Genomic DNA, 20820 nt, shown 5'->3' on the forward strand with positions numbered 1-20820 from the left:
ATAAAGGATGTGGGCCACTGTTGACAACTGAACTACAGTGATTTGAACTGTAAGGCCCTCTGGTGTTCCTTTTACACAAATCCTGGCCCATTGCCTCATACTCTTGGTACATCCAAAACATACACCAGTCATGCATAACATCATGACCACTAACAGTTGAGGAAAATAACACAGGTTATATGTTAATTATCACACATGTGAGTGGGTGGGATGCATTAGTAAATATTGTTCCTCTTAAGATAAAACCAGAAAAAGATATGAATTTTAATGACCTGAATGAGTTTAACAAGGGCTCAGTTGTGACATGTAGAAGAGTAAGTCAGAGCAGGTAAAAGGTAAGAAAACTGATGAACGAGTCTCCGGGTCATGGTCAGCAAAAGTCTTATTTATGCACAGGAGAAGGAAACACTGACTTGTGATTCAAATGACAAGTACCTGAAGCTGAAATTGCTCAAGAGGCTAATGCTAACTTGCCAGAATGCATTGTCATTTGGTGAATAGGGCTTTGAAGGGGAACATAACAGTGTTAGGTTGGTGGTCATAATGTAATGCCTGATCTGTGTACGTACAGATGCTGTTTAGGTAAGTCACATTTGATTCAGTGGCTTTTCATTTTCAATGAATTCAAGGGAATTCTGCTTCCTGGTTTACAAACAACTACTAAACTCACACATTGTCCCAAACACCTTTAGTGTTTGTGGGTCAAAATATGTCAGATGAGTAAACACTTTAATTACAAAGTGATGTGTACACACATATCTTACTTTTAGCAAACAGTGAAGGAGTTTCTCAGAAAGTGTGAGTGGTGAGATTGATTTAAACCAGGTTATAATGTGTCACAGCTTCTTGGAGGTAAAAGAACTGACACTAATATTTCTTCACTCCACAGAAATGACATCATTGGGGATGTTGACGCTAAATCATTCTGTTTTAACAGACATTCTGTCAAAAACTTGTCTGTGACAAATTTAGTGATGGCAATCTTGTTTAACAAAGTCCTCTTTACCCTGTTTTTCTTTTCCTCCTATTTGCAGAAAGCAATTCGTGTGACAACCTTCATGCAACGGCTGAAGAACTGTGAAGCACTGAATGACAGTTCACTTGAGGTTCAAAGTAGGGAACATGGCGAAGGGGGTGTTTCCCAGGGGACGAGTGATGAGGGAGATAAAGGGACAACAGATGAAGGGATTACATCAAGCAGTGTTTCTTTAGAGGTTACTGTTGAAAATACACAGGCTGGTATGGAACAAGATGAGGGTTCCGTTAAGATAGAAGAAAGCCCAGATGAAGTATACACCTCAAGGGGTGCATCAGTTGGAACGACACCATCAGATGGGAAGGACACTCTTGGAAAATCAAGTGCAGGTCCGAAACTAACACAGGAGGAGCTTAATATGACTCGGGTGAAGAAGGGAGCTTCAGAAGGAACCAAGAAAATTGCTGCCAATTTGGGTCACACTAAAGTTGTTCCAGAAGTTAAGCAGAGTTCGACGGTGATTCCTGAACCATCAAAGCTGTTAGAAAGTTCTCCAGGTGCAAATCTGAGCAAACAGCACACATCTGCCTCCCCTGAGCCAACAGGAAAGCGTAAAATGGCTGCAACACTTCACGGCTCTACCGCTGTTCCCACTGTGTCAGCCTCACCAGAGAAGCAACCAGCCACTCAAAGCACACACAAGGATGAGACTGACAGAAGCTGGTGTCAGACACAAGTACCTGAAGCAGTTGCAGAGAGGTCAGTGGTAGCACCAGTTACATCTTCAGTGGGGATGGTAAGTGGGGTTGATGCAGCACTAGCTGTCAGGTTGAGAGGTGATGGCAGTCCTGTAGGAGGACGGGATAGAAATACCAGAAAAACAGACCGACACAGTGCAGAGTTTAGCATCGCCAGGACCCCTGTTACAGCCTCACAAGGTTGTCATGCAGCTGGCAGCTCAGCTAGTTTGGGTCGACATGCTGCACCATACAACCCAGAGGGTATCTCTGTAGGAATGGGAATGGCTGGGAGCTTTGGGAGTCCTTACAGTTCCCTCTATACAAGCAGAGGAGGAGGAGTAGGCATGTACGGGACTGGTCTACACCATGGAGGAGGTGGGAGTAGTACCACAACTGATTGGCAAATGGACAGTGTCATTGAACAGATAGAAAAACAAATGGTCGCCGTACTAGAGAAGATTGAGGGAGACATGCCGTCGCTACTTGAGCAAATCAGTGACTGTCCTAGTGAGCCAGCATGGGCCAGGAGCACACATGCTTCACCTTCTCTTTCTCGCTCTTGTCCAACTCAACACTCCTCAACTTCAACCTCAACAACTCCTCCACCACTTCCCACCTCTCCGAGACCAGCACTACCTACACTCCCCCACCTCAGTATTCCTCCTCCGACATATCCCCCACCATCTCCACCCACACAAACCTCACCCCAGGCTGTCAGGGAACAGGAAAACAAGGATGGACAGAGAGGCACAGCTCAGTCCAGCCAATCGCCCAGGGCTGGGATGGGTAGAGGACTATGAGGCAGGAGTGAATAAAGCAATGCACACTGCAAAATATTTGAAATTTTGAATTGATTATTTGGTGGTGAGTTTGAGAACTGTAAAGAAGAATGATTAACTGGACTTTGAAAAGTTACCATATATTGCTGATTTTTATGATTCATATAAAATGTCTGTTTGAGAAAAATGCTGGCTGAAATTGAGCTCAATATCCAATATTTCCAAAGCTTGTTTAATTCTAAAATCTTTACTGTGTGACTGAACATCTACCACACAACAAATGTATTGCTAGCATATACAAGCAGCACGCTGCAATGTTTAAAGGTATGAAAAATACAATAAACTACCAATAACAGATGACAGGCACATTTGTATTATTCCACATACTGTAAATAAATAGAGAAAATTAGATTCCTGGTTATTGCTTTGCTCCCAGAATGTAAACCAGTTCCCTTCATAGCTAGCATAGCTTTTTTCAAAGCAGCTTTCCCCATTTATTCTTTTATTCCCTTTATTTTTGTAGCTCCTCAGCTTTTATTGGGGGCTTGGAGTCACATTGTGACACACAGATATGAAAGGCTCTTCTGATCACACAATTTCTTGATTTGTGCAACATAGATAAACTTGAACTGTGACCAAAGTCTTGTGAGTTTCTAACCAACTGACATTATCCAGATGCAACACACTGTATAAAGGCTTTGCAATCACACATAAAACAATCTCTTTCATTAAAGTTTTTCAAAAATTGTGTCCACCAAAATTGTATCTTTTTTCTTCTTTGGTCATCATGGATACTTTGTTATTGTCGCTTACACGGTCCTTCCTATTTTCACTCTGTCGTGTAAACTATATTTCATTATGCTTTTGGCTGTATGTGCTATTTTCAGGTTCTGTGGTACTTTCCTCACTCTTAGTATAATTATTCATAACCCATGTAAAGTGTAAAATGTGCTCTGTTTGCAAGTCTTTCAATAAAACAAAGGAAAACATCTGTTATTGTGCGTAATTATTGTGTTTCATGCATGAATACAAGTATTCAAATCATGTGTTCCCATAAGTGTTTCTCTTGTCAACTCAAGCATACCTACTACAAGTCCCATGTAGCATTGAGTGTGGTTTGGGATGGTCCACAACAGCAAAAGCATAGGGGTGTCAAATAGTATTAGGCGCTTATTGCTGATATATTGTACAACGTCTCGGTAGTGTAAGATAAATACAAGTAGCATTCTTAACTGTCGTGCGAGTCACTTAAAAATTGATTAAGTTTTGTGGCAGGAACAAAATCTACTCTCGCCACATTTCGTTGAGTCCTTTAGGTCAGAGTGTTGGTCCCGCCTGTAACGTGCACATGTTGCTGCTTTGCTTTGCTTTCAACTGAAATAGAGTGAGGGGAAACGGCTCGGGAACAGCCGGCCAGGGAGACGTCCAGTGGAAAAAACTCACACAGAGCCCGCCAGCCTGACACACTTTTCAGTTGGCCGTCAGCGGCTGTGTTGACTTGTCACATTGTTTGTTTGGTTTCTCGCTCAAATAGAAGCCGCATTTTTTTAATATTCCAAATCAGGCCGAGTAATATCGGATGTGGTAAGTTCTGCACACTTGTGTAATCTCTCGCCTCGGTAACGTTAGCCCCAGCTACTTGGCTAACGTTAGCTGGGCAGCTAACATAGCGGCACAAGAAGGAAAAAAGTCGTTGGGTGGCTAGATAGCCGAAGTGCTAGCTTCACACAAGCTAACAACTACGCAGTCTTTTGATTTGCGTTACTGATAGTTGTTAACGTTACTTACCGTTAGCTAATTGAATCTTTTCGTCTACTTACTCTGCTAACCGATGCTAATAAGGCAGTGTCACGGAACAGATAACATTAAACTAGCATTTGCACGTTTTTGTGGACAGCACGATTGTCTAGGATCATAATGTGTCAAATAGTAGCTGTGGAGCTATAGTTGCTGCAAACATTAGATACAGGCTATTTCGGGAGCCAAAGTCAGAGAAACTTGCCTCGAGGAGCATAAAACCTCACGAAGATAATTATTTTAGCCAAATGTGCTTTTTTCGGGATCATGTTAAGATGCTCGGTTCTCGGTGTTACCACAGTAACGTGATAGTGGTCAGTTCAGCGTGTCATGTTGGGCAGGCTGTTGTTCTGACCTTATTGTTTCGAGTGCAAAAGAACGATGGGGACAGTGTTGATCATTTCGAAATGGGAGCATGAAAACTAAGGGATCCCCTCCGACACGTGTACCCTAGAATATGCGGCCCAGTCTTTTTCATGGGCCTTTGTCATTTGCTTGGGCACCCCCTCCCCCAATACTCATCTCCAAGGAATGCTCACCCACTAACCTCATCTTGGGTGCCCAGCCGATCAGCATCACTTTGCATGCAACTAGGTGTCTTATGTACCTGTTTCATTCCTCGCTGCATTGAGCATCGTCAGACTTGGCAATAATTGCTTAAGTCGGACTAAGAATGATGCATTGCCTTTTCTAGCATTGATGCAACAAAAGATGTAATCATGATAACACGAATTTCGTTTTATTTGTATGTTAATATTTTTTTCCCTTTTACAGTTGATTAGGTTACGTCCAGTGAAAGCATTGAGCGCATCTAGTTTTACAATAAATTGACCTCTCATTAGAGAGCTACTGAAACAAAAGGTGTTGCTAGATGTACATCAGCACTGATCAGTTGCATTACTTTAGGAATCTCTTAAAATAGATGTTTGTTTTTATTTTTTGCATATCCGTCTGTTTGACATAGTGGCATGTTTTCGTATTTCTTACATGGCTTGACGTTTCGCAGTTCATTGTACACTGTTATACATGGCATGCATCCTCTAATAACAGGGGTGGGCTAATCTGCACCAGCAGCCAATCGGATGAGAGCCTTACGGAATCGTGCGCTAACAGCCACCCTTTCCGTCACAGCTCCTCCGCCCCTTTCTCCCCATCTGCCATTTTGGTTTTGTTCCCGTCTGCAGTCGCGAAGCCAGCAACGCAATTGCATAGGAAGAGACTTTCGGCTCAACGGCATAGTGACTCGACAGTATAGCGCCGACCATCCTTTTCCCATACCACCCTTTCTTTTTTGGTACCGATCGTCGAATTTGCACTCATCGTTATCGCTGACATCTACACGTTGCGGGAGAGGAGCGGGTTCGCGTAGGGAAGGGAACGGGAAGAAATATTGGTAAGAGCAGATAAATCAATGAAGCACGAGTCTTCTTGCTTGTTTTTTCCGTTCGTGTGGTTTCTCGTTTTGACTGAGAGTCGTAAAGCGAATGTCCAGTCGCATCGTGCCTCAACAGAGAACGAGCTTTGGTAGGTAGCTGTCACATAAACCCGTTCGTTGGTTTTGAGAGCAGGTTAATATCGTAGCCGCAGCTGCTAGCTGGTAAAGTTGTGTTCCGCACTGTGGATGGTGCAGGCCTCGGCCGAGCGGCTAATGGATGGGCAGGGAAGCTGGTGTTTTCTTGCTTCTAAGTTATTAATGTTACGTCTTTGACCACTTGCCAAACCACTTAACTGATTAGTGACTCTGAACTTACCTAATCACTCGTCTTTTGGTGGCGTCGACTCGCACTGGATTCTATATTTTTTGGAGCTTTAAATCGATCGCTTGTAGCTAAGCTCTTTTCTTGGTGGACGGTCTGAAACTACTGTATTAGCCGGGTGGTTCTGCTGTATCATGCCAGTAGCTTTTACTTTTAGGTTACAAAATAAATATTTTCTTCTTCTTTGGTGATTTTTTTTTGGCCACCTGATTGTCCCAACATTTGATAGAAGTAACCGAGGCATTTAGTCTGGCTCAGGGGGCGAAGGTAAGTCGGCAGCATTCAATGCGGAAATAGTGGCCGATAATGTTGAGTCTGAGGTCACTGTGTTAGACACTGCGGCCCTTCTTTTATGTCCCCTGTGACAGATTTGTTTCTTGATGCTTTCTTTTATCAAAATAGTTTTTCTATGTTTTTAAAAGGTTATAGATGTGAGATCCGTTATCTGAATGCAGTTGGTGCAGCACATTACTGGTGAATCAGTGTGGATTGCTCTCTTTTTTTTTTTACTGCAGTGAACTTTTAATGATTCAGCTGTTTTTGTTGTGGCGATGCTAGCAGTCCTTAAAAAAGCCACATAATGAACAATAGACGCACATAAACAAATCGGTGTTCTTTCCTTGCATGAAAGAACACATAATGCTGCTATTCATGTGTCTTCTCTGGCTCAGTTCGTTTTTTCCATCAGATTGTTGCTTGGCCTGCAGCCAGCCCAGCTGCTCTTGAAGCTAAATTTCCTCTTTCCTCCACTTAGACACACAACAAAGAAACAATCATTATAAATTATGCATATTGTTTATATATATATATATATATATATATATACACACACACACACAAATATATTGCTCTTCTTTTATTGTGTTTTGATGGCAACATTGCAACTCGAGTATAACAAGTTTAATGTTAAGATTTCAAATGTAGTTTTAATCATTTTAAAAATAAAAAAAGTAATGTTTCTTATCAGATGTTAATGTTATAAGTTTCAATTTCAGCTGCTCTAAGATTTTTGGGAGTTAATAGTATTTGCACTTTGACACAGATGTCCAGCTCGCCGCTGTCCAAGAAGCGTCGCTTGTCAGGAACAGAGACGAAGACGGAATCCCACTGCTCCTCCTCTAACTCTGTCAGAACTGATCTGTCCCATACACCTGCAAACGTAAGTGCAAATAAATTAATTTTTCAATCAACTAATTTTCAGATATACTGATTTTGCTCACTGGTGTCTCTTCACAGGGCATGGCTAAGAATGGCAATGATGCTGAGATTGATGAAGGCCTGTACTCCAGACAACTGTAAGTCATCCTGCTGTACACTCATATTTTCTTTCTTTATTTTTTTTGTTTTGGCTTTTGTTCTGATTTACTAAATGTCGTCGGACTCCTCTTCCAGATATGTGCTGGGCCATGAAGCAATGAAGCGCATGCAGAACTCCAATGTCCTCATTTCCGGAATGAGAGGACTTGGAGTGGAGATTGCGAAGAATGTCATCTTGGGAGGGGTTCGAAGTGTCACTGTGCATGACCAAGGAGTTGCAGAATGGCGAGATCTCTCTTCCCAGGTATTTGGATAATGCACAGATATTTTTTTAACTTTTGTTTAAGTTTACTAATGTATGAAATCATTAGTAAAATATGCAAATTGGTATATTTGCATTTTATTCGAATTTATTTAATATCCAAGGTCTGGAGGACAGTTAGTGTGTTTTTGAGTCAGTTGTTTTGTGGTTGACTTTCTACTATAACAGCCTCCACTTAAGCAACCCATTTGCTGATGTAGATTTATTATGGTCTCTGTCCGGGTTATAACCAGCATACATGCAAAGCCTCTAATTGTATTGATTCAGCAGCTGCTGGTTGGCTAATTGAACAAGCTGTAGAAATGCATTCAACAATATAAGATGTGTGTTTCTTATGTCAGTGACATGAACTTGCTTGTATTTAGGTTGTATGTATTTGAATGATTTTGGTGTTAATATTTGATTAGGACATGAACTTAAAAAACATTCTTTTCTACATTGAAGTACATTTAATAACAGTCCCCCTTCTCATACTTCCTTCCTTTAGGTAACGAGTTTATAGTAAGACAGTTATTGCAATCGAAAACCATTTAACTTGAAATTCAATGTGCATATATATTTTTTTAATGTAACTTTCTTAAAGTTTTTAATATTAGTTTTTTTTTTTTTTTTTGAACATTTCAGTTCACCTTCAACTAAAACATTGTGATTCTGTGTGAACTTAGAATCACATGTGCTTTTAAAACAGACTGTAGTATGCAGAAGATATCCTGTTGTCACTATTTGACAAAATGACCCATTTCTAAAATGAAACTGACAAGTTTAATACAATTTCTGTTTATCAGACAACCATATAAAACAATTTAAACAGCAGTAAAAAAGTTCATTGGTTGTTGTATTAGAGAAGTATTTTCATAATTGACGACCTAAACAGTATAAAAGAATGAACTGTTGACAAAAAAGTTACAATTGTTGACTTTTTTCCCCCCTTTCAGTATAGTTAATTCAGCAGTAATTACTTCACACTTATATAATTACAATAATAAACATTTACTGTGTAAAAGAAAACTTATGACTGTTTGTCGTAAAAAGAAAAATGTAATACTGTTTATTGCCTTTTTGAATAGTGTAACCAAAAAATACCTGATAAAAATGAGTTGAATTGATAAATAAAACATTGTTTCCTCATGCAAAATAGATTTTGGAGTTCAAATTCAAATAAATTGCTTTATTTGGGGGCTTTTGTTAGGGCGGGTCATTTTTGACCCATAGGGCTAGGGACGTAAACAGAATGTTAAGATTGCACGAGTATTAAGTATTTTTCTGGCCAGATTGTTAATTTTTAATGGGTTGTACAAAAATATTACAGTTTCACCTGAGACAAATTATGCTTTCCAACTTCTTAACCCAATTGATGGGTGAAAAAATTAGACTGCCGCAATTAAACAGATTTTTATTTCTGTAGTATCGTTCTAGGGATTTTTGTCACCATAATCAAACTAGATCCAATACATGCCAGCTTTCATCTGCTACCTGATGTACACATTAATTTCTTTTGGTTGAATTTTGCTCCTACTTTGATTTATAAACCAACCACTCAGATTTATCAACATGTCAATGTAGTTTATCCATCTTTTGTCATGTTGGACTTCGGTTTACAGCAACTCTCCCAAAAGGAGGATTCTGTTTCTCCGTCTGTGGAGATTCAGTATTTCACAGGATATTTTATTTTTAGTTGAAAGTCTTTTGTGCAAAGCTATGTTCAGGTAATTTGACTGCGGTTTTCCATAATTTTCAGGATTATGGCCAAAATGTGAGAGTAATGTAAACTCTATGATGATAGATTAGACAGGAGATGCTTTGTATATTAGTTGGATCATCAGTAACCATTAATATCTGTCTCAACAGTTACAAATGTTTAATTTTGTAAACATTTTGGATAACCATATCTACTATTGCTGAACTTACTCTTAATATGCGCTTTGCTGAGCATGTTTAAGTTTTAATCTGCTATTGTTTGGGGAAAATGTGTCCAAGAGTTTAAAAATTGCAAACTGCTTTAGGTTCACCAGCTGTCTCTAAGTTTTTTTTTTTTAATCCAATATGTTGTTGCTCTGGTTAGTTTTACCTTCGTGAAGAGGACCTGGGAAAGAACAGAGCAGAGGTGAGTCAACCTCGTTTGGCTGAACTCAACAACTACGTTCCTGTGACGGCGTATACTGGAGCGCTCACTGAGGACTACCTTACCAAGTTCCAGGTATGAACAGCCTTAGAACCAAGCCTTTTTGTCGCCTGTTTTGCACCAGGAGAAAAGTTTGTAGTAAGTCGTGTTTGAATCCAGGTGGTGGTGCTTACTAACTCCAGCCTAGCTGAGCAGAAGCATTTGGGGGAATTGTGCCACAACAAAGGAATCAAGCTGGTCGTTGCAGACACGCGTGGTCTGTTTGGGTAAGATTGACTTACACTTTAGGGGACACTCCCAAGTGAACAACTTGACCTTTTTAATCTTTCAACATATGAACACTTTCTTTTTATTTTGTAGCCAACTTTTCTGTGACTTTGGAGAGGAGATGGTGGTGTACGACACCAACGGAGAGCAGCCACTGAGTGCAATGATTTCCATGATCACCAAGGTAAGTTTACTTGTAACATTGAGGTAAGTTCTCAATGTTTAAAATATACTGAAATGTATTTGGGGTTTTTCTCCCCTTCAGGACAATCCAGGTGTGGTAACTTGTCTTGATGAGGCTCGCCATGGCTTTGAAAGTGGAGATTATGTAACCTTCACTGAGATTCAGGGCATGACGGATCTAAATGGCTGTCAGCCCGTGGAGATTAAAGTTCTTGGTGAGAATTTTTAATGTTCAGTTATAGTGATGTTCTGTTTGACTTTTCCAAAGTTGACTGGTTTTGCTTTTCTCCTAGGCCCGTACACTTTCAGTATCTGCGACACAACTGGCTTTTCAGATTATGTCAGAGGAGGAATTGTCTCTCAGGTTAAGATGCCCAAGAAGATCAGTTTTGTAAGTTATTTCTTCTCCTTAAATAATGACTTAAAAGAAAAACTATGTAAAAATATTTGTCTTGTTTTATGATGCCAAGTAATCAGCAGAACTTCTTAAAACAGAATTCTGCAGCAACCAATCATAATAAATGAAGCTTGTGTCACTAATATTCACGTCCTTCCCGTACAGAAATCCATCTCGTCCTCCCTGGTGTTACCAGACTTCATAGAGACAGATTTTGCCAAGTTCGATCGTCCCAGACAACTACACATAGGCTTTCAGGCCATCCATGCTTTCAAGCAGAAGCACAGTCGCCTCCCTACACCTTGGAGCCAGGTGTGCCTCATTCTGTGGACCATTTCTTGTTAAACCTGTTTGTTAGTGCTTTCTACTTCAACTTTATGTTCATACTTGCCCTTATTCTTAGCAATTAAGATTCAAGCCGTTAGACTAAGTCTGAAATTTATATGTATTAATGTAATTCACAGTCATAATGGATGCCATCTAAAGGCAATAAGAAAAAAAATCAAGCCTAATTTATTTTGAATTTCAGATGCACAAAATGCAGGTTTTACCAGTACAATCCAGTCAGATTAGTTAGCAGACTTGTCTGATCCCAAATGTAAACAGTCTGAATCAAAATATTGTATTTAGACAGAGCAGATTTACACATAAAATGGCATAGCAAAGCAGAACATGTTTTAGGCAATTTATGGAAAGTTTTGTGTTTTCACCAGGCTGATGGTGATGAGTTGTTGGCTCTGGCCAAAGAGCTGAACTCTGCCCAGACGGGGTCTGCCAAAGTGGAGCAGCTGGATGAGGCTCTAATCAAAATGATGTCTTATCTTGCTGCTGGTGATCTTTCGCCTGTCAATGCCTTCATTGGTGGAGTGGCTGCACAGGAAGTGATGAAGGTCAGTGGAATGTCTCATGTAAACTGAACCCTTTGTCTGCGATGTTTTTTTTCTTTTTCAGATTAACAGTTAACTATTTTGAGCTAATATAAACGTTTGAATTTATTTATTTTCTCCCATCAGGCATCCACAGGGAAATTTATGCCTGTAATGCAGTGGCTATACTTTGATGCGCTGGAGTGCCTTTCTGAAGGAGAAGAGTTTATGCTCACAGAGGAAGAGTGCAGCCCTGTAGGTTTCAGAGCAGATCAAACACCAATGTCATCTTTGTAGAGAAAACACATATGAATAAATAATATTCTTTTTTGCTTTTCCCAGAGGAATTGTCGGTATGACGGGCAGATTGCAGTGTTCGGCAGTAAACTGCAGAAAATCCTTGCCAACCAGCGCTACTTCTTGGTGAGGAAATGAGTGACAGAACTCTGTTTTTAAGATGCTTAGGATTTAAATCTGTTCACATTTCATTTTACATATGTTTAAAAGGATTGTATAGAATGATTAGAAATAACTGATGGCGTTAAAAAATGACAAATCTAAGAATATTATTCTGTGCTGCTCCAAACTGGCATTTAATCGGCAACAATTAAACATTTTTGGACTGTTTTTACAAAGTATAATTGTTCACATTACTGTCACAGTCTCTAAAAATATTGGTACCAAACATTGTCAACAATTTCTGGCTGTTACTTTGTCAGACGGGGCTTGTATGTGAGAAATGTTCGTTTTAAAACCAGTCCTTCAGCTTCATTCTATGCATAACATGAAATCCTCCCAGGTCGGAGCTGGAGCCATTGGCTGCGAATTGTTGAAAAACTTTGCCATGATTGGTCTGGCCAGTGAGGAGGGCGAGGTCATCGTGACTGACATGGACACCATAGAGAAATCCAACCTCAACAGACAGTTCCTCTTCAGACCCTCTGATGTCACGGTCAGTCTCATACGATTAGATTATTGGAAGAAACAAACATGTTGCACATTTGGCCTGGATATCCTTCTGGATAGTGCTTGAGTGAAATTTTGTATGAAAAAGAGGAGTTATAAGTACTGTGCAGGTGTTTCCGCTGCTTTATACCAATCTTGTATTTTTGTTTAAAAGCATTGATTGATTATTAGAATAAGACACTCTTTAAGAAAATCATGGCCTCCTCCACTTACTCAAAACTCACAATTACAGAAAATGAAGAGTGACACAGCTGCTGCTGCAGTGAAGCAAATGAACCCCTCCTTCAAGATCACAGCTCATCAGAACAGAGTTGGTCCAGAGACAGAGAGGGTCTACGATGACGACTTCTTCGAAAGTCTAAATGGGGTCGCTAATGCACTGGACAATGTCGACGCACGTAAGTTGGTGACATTTAAATGTTAACCCTAACCCTGTGCACATCCTGATGACAACATCTAATTGAGCCTTAAAGATTTCTGCCCAGTAAGTTGTCTTATTTTCCCGATGTTTAGGCATGTACATGGATCGGCGGTGTGTTTACTATCGGAAACCCCTGCTGGAGTCGGGTACTTTGGGCACGAAAGGCAACATCCAGGTCGTGATCCCCTTTCTCACAGAGTCTTACAGCTCCAGCCAAGACCCGCCTGAGAAGTCCATCCCCATCTGTACCCTGAAGAACTTTCCAAATGCAATTGAACACACACTGCAGGTATGTAGACCTACTAATGCACTCAGGTTGGACAGAAACATAATGAGAGAAAAATCTGTTGCTGTATTTCAGGATATTTGTCAGTTTCAATGGATGTGACAGTATTGTTTTTGTTTTGCTGAGAGATTGATGCTGTGCATCAACGTGGCTTAATGTTAAGATTTCCTTCGGATTGATTTAGAGGGATCCTGCGGATGTTTAAAAATAAGAAGTCTTAGTTTGCTTTAATTTTTGGCCTTAAATGTGTCCAGATCTTGAATCAATTGACCTTTTTGTCATCTTATATTTATCCATTTCTGTAACGTGAAAGAAATAGGAGTTTTGGTTCACATGCCAGAGATAAAGTTACCTTTTAACTACCCAAGTTCCTGAGTGAATGGAGTATAAATGTTTATGTTTAATTTATAAATCTTAAATTGACTACACTGAAACTTGAGGAAACGTCTAGATTGCTTTTGTCTCTCGGGGCAAAACGCAGTCCACTTTCTATTTTATGCCAAATGTTTTGACCTGTGACCTTAAATCACCTTTACTATTTTGCTTTTTGTTGAGTTCAGTCTGCCAAGATGTCACAAACCTTACGGTGGGAAACTGGCCCACCCTTTGCCTCAAGTTGAATTCAAACTGGCGTTCCTCTGTGTACTGAAGGCTCTGTCAGTTAAGCTCACTGCTCCAAGGATTACACAGATGTTTCCTGGCTAACTTTGCCACAGCAGGAAAACTCACTGTTGCACTTACACAACCAATGCTCTGTATCCAGCGATTAGTCACATACCCTCTTGGTACTCTGACTCACCCCTTTCATTTGACTTGGAATAATTAGCGGTTTAGGTTAACTGAAGGCACAAGGGGAGTGGCTTTTCCACGTTTGTGTTTTTACCCAGTTCCAGTGTCATGGCAAACCAAAACAAACCTCAATGCAGATAAATCTGGTTGGTCAAAAGATTGCCTGCTGGGCGTGCTGTGGTGGCGTAGGAGATGGCTCGACCCACGTTTGAAGGCCTTGAGTCCTCGACGCAGCCGTCGCAGGTTTGACTCCCAGACCCGGCGATACGTGCCGCACGTCTTCCCCCCTCTACCTACCCCTTTCCTGTCAGCCTAAGTACACTAGAGCCTACAAAAAGCCCCCGTGGAGGGGGAGGAGGGAGATTGCCTGCTGAATCTTGGGTGGGTTTTTTTTTATTTGTTTTTTGTTTTTCCTCTTATAATTCTAAATCCCCATACTGTTTTAGTTTGCTGGTTGCCCTGACGAGGGCATCTCTTTTTCGAGGTTTGAAACACTGGCGTACGTTTCTGTTGCCTTTGATTACTCATAAAAGACACTCGAAATTCCTTTTTTTCCCCCCCACTTATAATTCTACATCCTCATACTGTTTTAGTTTGCTGGTTGCCCTCGTCGTCGTTGGACCATTTTGTCGCTACAGTATAACTAATTGTAGTATCGCTAAATTTTCTGCCGCAGTGTTCACATATAAAATAAGCAACACGCGTGACAGCCGTTCCTTCAGATGTGCTGTGACATTAGGGGATGAGTCATTTGATAACTTTTTAGACAAAAGGTAACCCTGGTTACTGTCCTACAACTACTTATTTAGAAAACTACAAGTAGTCCTGGTAATAGGTTTTTTTAATAATGTACAGCAGAACACAAATGTGTCTTAATTTTTCTTTAATTTAGAACATTTAATTCATTTATTAGAAATCAAGATTTTCGGGGGAACTCAACAAAGCCTTAAATTGTAATGGTTGGTAAATACTCCAGATTGCATTTGATTCTAAAGCAAAGAACCCTCAGCTACCTACACATTCAAAATATATTTTATTTCAAAACCCTCATAAATACACAATTACTGTGTATTTGAGGTTTTGCTTTGAACCAACTTCAATTATTTCAGCATTTTAAACTAAAATTGTTCTTATTTTAGATCAGACCGTATAATGTGGGTCTTGTCTTAAACCTGTCCTTCCAAAATGCCAGCCTTGAGCCAAATGCTCACTTGAGCCTGAGTTTTTGCCACAGTCTAACGGCTGCCATGACTGTGAGGTAGTTGGTGTTCACCGTCAGTGGTCATGGTGTTATTCAAAAAGTACATGCTGCTGTCCTTCCACTCGTATTTTAAAACTGCAAACTTGTTTTATTGAACTCAGTTTATTTTCGATCTTCCTGTTAGTGGGCCCGAGACGAGTTTGAGGGGCTCTTCAAACAAGCTCCAGAAAATGCCATGCAGTACCTCACGTGAGCTGCACACACTTCCAATATCAGCAAATTTCGACGCTAAATGATCGAAACCGTAACCAATTTTTGTCATGTTTTTCGATCTCTTCAAATCTCGTAGAGATTCTAAGTTCATGGAGCGAACTCTGAAGCTGCCAGGAGCTCAGCCTGTGGAGGTTCTGGACGCCGTGTACAAGAGTGTTGTCACAGACTGCCCGCACAGCTGGGCTGACTGTGTGGCCTGGGCTCGCAATCACTGGCAGTGCCAATATAGCAACAACATCCGTCAGCTATTGCACAACTTCCCCCCAGATCAGGTAAAAACAAGTCTGTCTATATTGGATAAAAAAAACAACAAAAAAAACTCTGTTGCTTACACAACATGGTGGAAGTTGCACATCAGTCAACTACCGTAACACAACAGGTCACATATTTATAATCTTTAACTGATTAAACTCTGGCACTCAGTTTTAATTAGTTTTGGATTAGTTTCTGATATATTTTATCTCTAGAGTGTCATGACAGAATGACAAGTTTCAGATCATTAGTTTTTTCTGTTGTCAGAATGTCATTTTTTTGTATTGATACAATGTCCACAAAATTATTTTACTCTTGTTACAAAGTGATTAGTTAGTGTGAAATACTTCAAGCCTTTATTTCTTGTAATTTTGATGACTACAGCTTATGAATAATAAATCAAAGCTCAGTAAACTAGAATTTCTCTTAGGATTTCCAGAATAGAGTTTGTTTTCTCATTTCTACCTGCTCATTATTTGGTCGGGCCTCCGTTTGCACGATCTACTGCATCAGTGCAGCGTGGAACGGAGGCGATCAGTCTGTGGTTCTGCTGGATTGTTCAAGAAGCCCAGATTATTGTGATGGCGGCTTTCATGTCATCTTAATTTTTTCTTCTGGTGTCTTTTGACATGTCAGATTAATCTTCTAGGTTATTGCTGTTGCTTTTGTAGTTTCTTCTGCTTCACTTTTTTTCTTCCATTTTGTGATTATATTTGTGCACCTCTCTGGGTGAGCGTCCAGTTTCTATAGTAATGACCTTTTGTAGCTTATCCTCTTCTTCGATTCTGTTGACAGCAGTCTTCCCAGTGTTTGTGTTGCCTTGTGACAGAATGAGACCATTTAGAGGTTCAGAAAACCTTTTCAGGTGTTTTGAGTTAGTTTGCTGATTACGGTGCAACTCCATGAGTTTCCAGTGTTTTGACTTTTTCACAATATTCCCAATATTTTCTGAGACAGAATTTTGGGTTTTTCTTATTCATAAGCCAGACCCATCAAACATGCTATAGATACTTGAATTTGTTTAGTAAAGGTTAACTTTCTGAAATAAGTGACACAAATATTGAACTTTTTCACAATATAGTAATTCATAGAGATATACCTGTAAATGAGTGTTCTGTTAGTATTTATTCTGCTCCTCGTGTTTCAGCTCACCAGCTCAGGCGCCCCCTTCTGGTCTGGTCCAAAGAGATGTCCTCACCCCTTAGATTTCAGCACTAGCAACGTAAGAAAGATTTTCAGGATATCTACTTCTTAGATTATAAGATTAAAATTTTTCTTTGCGAAGAAGGTACTAATTTTTTCTTTTTTTATTTTTTAAAGGACCTCCATGTGGATTATGTATTGGCAGCTGCAAACCTGTTCGCCCAGACGTATGGCTTGCCAGGTAGCACTGACCGAGCAGGTGTGGTCAAGATCTTGCAGGACGTCAAAGTGCCAACTTTTACCCCTCGCTCTGGGGTTAAAATTCATGTCTCTGATCAGGAGCTGCAAAATAGCAATTCCTCTGTTGGTAAGCAGTGCAAATTGAAATAAAGATGGACTTCAGTCAGTCTTCATTTTAAGCTAATGTAGTTTCAAATAAAATGTTTTTTTGTATTTTTTTAAACAACTTTAAAAAAGACATGTCATGCATCTCTGAATGCTTTCGGAGTTCTGAGTGAAATCTCTTGACACACAGATGACTCCAAACTGGAAGAACTGAAGTCTCAGCTGCCTACGCCGGAGTCGTTCCAGTTCAAACTCAGCCCCATCGACTTTGAAAAGGTACTTGATCCTGGGATCTGTTCTGTCCGATTAAACTGCCTGTGAGGAAATCTGCAATTTAACAATTTCATGTTTATTATCTTATATGTCACAGGTTAGTTTAATAGGAGAAGCTATGGGTCAAAAGGAAAATGCTCTTTTAAAATATGGAAATTAAGAATGGTTTATTGGTGGCTGTTCCAGCTGTGACAGATTGGGTGCATAAGTTGTTTATATTTATAATTTCTGAGATTATAGTTTTAGTCAATGGAAATATTGGAAAATAAGATGAATTTGTTTGTTTGCTCTCAAGTTTTTTGGAGTACTACAGAAAGTGTCCAGTTTTTGTCTTGGTTCTATTAACTCAGTGGTTGCAAAGTGGGAAAAACATCTCATTGTTCGGATTGGAGAGCACAACAAGTTTAAATGTATATGAACCATTAGGCCTGTCACAACAACAAACTTTACTGGAGGATAAATTGTCCCATAAATTATTCCGATAAATCATAATATTGCCATTTTGTGACCTTTTAAGTAATATATTGATAACGGTTCAATAATGCAAGTTCGCCTCTCTCAAGCACAACCTCAAATTTTGTAAATGATACTCCCCACTGAAATTGGTGGACATTTTAAACATCCAAAACACAATAACCATAAACTATAAATAAAAAGAAAGTATAAAAAAAAACACAGACACGTGTGTAAACAAAATTGCTCTTTAAAAAATAAGATGGAAATTATCAAGGTCATTTTAATTTATCATGGGACTAATCATTTATTGTGACAGGTTTACCTGCTACCATTTATCTTCTTGTTTTTGACTGTCCACAGGATGACGATGCAAACTTTCACATGGATTTCATCGTGGCAGCCTCCAATCTGAGAGCGGAGAACTACGACATTCCTCCTGCTGACAGGCACAAGGTGGGAGACATTGGATTATTGTTGTTTTGATTACCTCCTCATCTCTTAGATTAAAATGTACTTGCTTTTGTTGATGGTGGATCAGTGTTTCACATTTTTGTCATCTGTTTTCTTTTGTTGGTTGGTTAGAAATTCCTGGGTTTCTTTGTAATTGTGTAAGACTTATCTCTCTCTCTCTCCCTCTTTTTTTATTCATTTTTTAATGCATGCTTTTTTTTTTCTGTCCATTCTAGAGCAAGCTGATTGCTGGCAAGATCATTCCTGCTATTGCCACAACTACAGCTGCAGTGGTTGGCTTAGTGTGCTTGGAGCTCTTCAAGATAATCCAAGGGCATAAAAAACTGGATTCGTTCAAAAATGGCTTCATGAACTTAGCCCTACCTTTCTTTGCCTTCTCTGAGCCCATTGCTGCTCCCAAACACAAGGTAAGCACGTATGTATTCTGTCTGAGTCTTAACACACACAACATGCATTGTAAGCCTAGTGATTATCTGCCATCGCACTGTGAAGCTCCAATGATGATCCAGCCATGCTAATACTGATACATTAGGCATTCTGCTTGGATGTAAGTGAGTTCAACTTACCTTCTCACGCTGATGGTATCAGTGTGTGCTGAGGAGAAATGTTTTTTTGTTGTTGTTTTTTTATCTAGACAAACTTGTTCACACATTGCAGGTAGAGATCTACGCTGTAGATAACCTTTACTCTCGATGGTTCATTTGCAGTACTACGAGATCGACTGGACTCTGTGGGATCGCTTTGAGGTCAAAGGGCTGCAGTCCAACGGGGAAGAAATGACACTCCGACAATTCCTTGACTACTTTAAAGTAGGTTCAGCTCCTTTCCTCCATGTTTGTTTGTTTTTTTTTTGTCTACAATATCCCTGATGATTTTTTTCCCCCCTTTTGTCAGAATGAGCATAAGTTGGAGATCACCATGCTTTCTCAGGGAGTGTCCATGCTGTATTCATTTTTCATGCCTGCTGCCAAACTTAAAGAGAGACTGGACCTACCGTGAGTGTACAAATACAATAACAAGTACAAATACTTACCGCAGTGATCTTATTCTAAGGGTTGTTCTCCTTCGGAATGCTACATAAGACAATTGGTCTAGGATATCTAATACTAAATGTTGTGGTATGCACAATCATAAGGATAATACCAAGCTGATTGTTAGAATAGAGTAGAAATTCACTTGTTGCAGCAGCACAGTAACAAAATAATAAACCATAATAATGGTTGTTCAGAGTGCTGCATACATAGAGATGAATTGATATTTAATAGTGGTTTTCTCTTTTAATTTATTGGCTCAGTCTCATTTCTCCTTTGTTTTGCAGAATGACTGAGATTGTGACTAAGGTGTCCAAAAAGAAGCTGGGCAAACACGTGAAGGCCCTGGTGTTTGAGCTGTGCTGTAACGACCTGACGGACGAAGACGTGGAAGTGCCCTATGTCAGATACACCATCCGCTGAGCCCCACACTGAGCCCACCCACCGGAGGGTGGGAGATGCAGGGGGAGGGCAGCAAAAAGGGGACTTTTCTGAAGTGGGTAGCTTGATCCAAGTCCGCTCTACTGGATCAATCAGGGTTTTTATTTTTTCTGTTTTCTCCTTGTTTTCTTTTTTGTGGGCCTGGGGTTTTTGCGTAAACCTGTGCCTGACTGTACATAACCCCAGTAAGCTGACTAAAGGAGACCAGTATGGGTTAGGGATCCAGTTGGCGCTCTATGGTGGGTGCAATTGAAGGAAGGGAGCATGTATACTGGACATCCTGCTGCTCCTCGGTTGATCAATAAGCCCTGCGTAAACGATCGTCCTCACAGTAAATAAGGGCCATTTTAATCCAGCCCAGCAACCTTCCCTCCACTCTACTCGCTCTCTTTAGTCATCAAAACCCTCGTCTCGTCTTACCTTGTACACATCACAAGTTAAATTTCAAAGTACCTTTTTTATAATTTCCATTTCATTAATTAAAACCAAGCTACCCGAGAAAACAAAGAATGACCATGTAGATATTTTCTGACTGGAAACCCAATGGTATCACACTGGCAGAATGCTCTTCCCAGTCTGAAGTACCCCTTCCTCCCTCACCACAGCACTCTCCAAGGGGCTCTTGCACATGACGTGATTTTTATTTTTATTTTTCCCTTATTTCTCATTATTATTATTTCTTGTGTTTTTGTTGTATTTTATTTTGGGGGAGGGAGATACAAGAAAAAAAAAAGAAAGATTTGGCACACATCTGGTAGTTCATAACACTCGTTTCTATTTTGTTAACTCCAAATAATAAAAACCGAAATAAGCAAGGCAATGAGATGTATCTTGATATGGGAGCACTTAGTGTGATAGTGAATAAACATGTAAAACATGCATTAGAGTGAGTGGTTTTTATTCTGACAAAATTGTGCTTGTGTGTCTTAGTGTTTGTTGGTGTTTGAGGATTTCGAAGCACGGGTGTCTCAGATTGAGATTCATGCGTTTTCCTGTCTGACCTGGTTTG

General features: G+C 39.9%; 2 protein-coding genes and 1 non-coding gene across 5 annotated transcripts in view; all 3 read left to right on the top strand.

Moving 5' to 3' along the window:
• Positions 1 to 3489, top strand: part of camkvl (CaM kinase-like vesicle-associated, like) — a 46283-nt gene extending 42794 nt beyond the window's left edge. For both annotated transcript variants that reach the window (XM_055049565.1, XM_055049564.1), the window contains one exon: positions 1035 to 3489. In XM_055049565.1, the coding sequence (XP_054905540.1) occupies positions 1035 to 2516 (1482 nt within the window). In that variant the 3' untranslated portion in view covers positions 2517 to 3489. The remainder of the gene's footprint in view (positions 1 to 1034) is intronic.
• Positions 3490 to 3866: 377 nt separating this feature from the next.
• Positions 3867 to 20690, top strand: uba1 (ubiquitin-like modifier activating enzyme 1). Of its 2 annotated transcripts, none has more exons than XM_055049558.1 (26): positions 3867 to 4079; positions 7092 to 7208; positions 7286 to 7344; positions 7442 to 7610; positions 9691 to 9825; positions 9910 to 10016; positions 10111 to 10201; positions 10283 to 10415; positions 10494 to 10591; positions 10763 to 10909; positions 11311 to 11487; positions 11611 to 11718; positions 11806 to 11886; positions 12263 to 12415; positions 12662 to 12827; positions 12943 to 13139; positions 15311 to 15375; positions 15476 to 15671; positions 16799 to 16873; positions 16972 to 17161; positions 17330 to 17415; positions 18229 to 18321; positions 18555 to 18746; positions 19047 to 19148; positions 19234 to 19334; positions 19658 to 20690. In XM_055049558.1, exons 2-26 carry the CDS (start codon positions 7092 to 7094, stop codon positions 19791 to 19793), a joined length of 3174 nt encoding a protein of 1057 aa, XP_054905533.1. In that variant the 5' UTR covers positions 3867 to 4079; the 3' UTR covers positions 19794 to 20690. The 2 variants fall into 2 exon arrangements, with proteins under 2 accessions (XP_054905533.1, XP_054905534.1); XM_055049559.1 differs by lacking the exon at positions 3867 to 4079 and adding an exon at positions 5448 to 5685.
• On the top strand, positions 18832 to 18942 carry LOC129372583 (small nucleolar RNA U6-53/MBII-28). Its single transcript, XR_008607263.1, has one exon. It is a non-coding gene; the product is annotated as a small nucleolar RNA U6-53/MBII-28 (small nucleolar RNA).
• Positions 20691 to 20820: the final 130 nt, after the last annotated feature.

Source organism: Poeciliopsis prolifica, unplaced genomic scaffold (genome assembly GCF_027474105.1).
Source record: "Poeciliopsis prolifica strain line A6 unplaced genomic scaffold, Auburn_PproV2 SCAFFOLD029, whole genome shotgun sequence".
In the NCBI taxonomy this organism is placed as follows: Eukaryota; Metazoa; Chordata; class Actinopteri; order Cyprinodontiformes; family Poeciliidae; genus Poeciliopsis; species Poeciliopsis prolifica.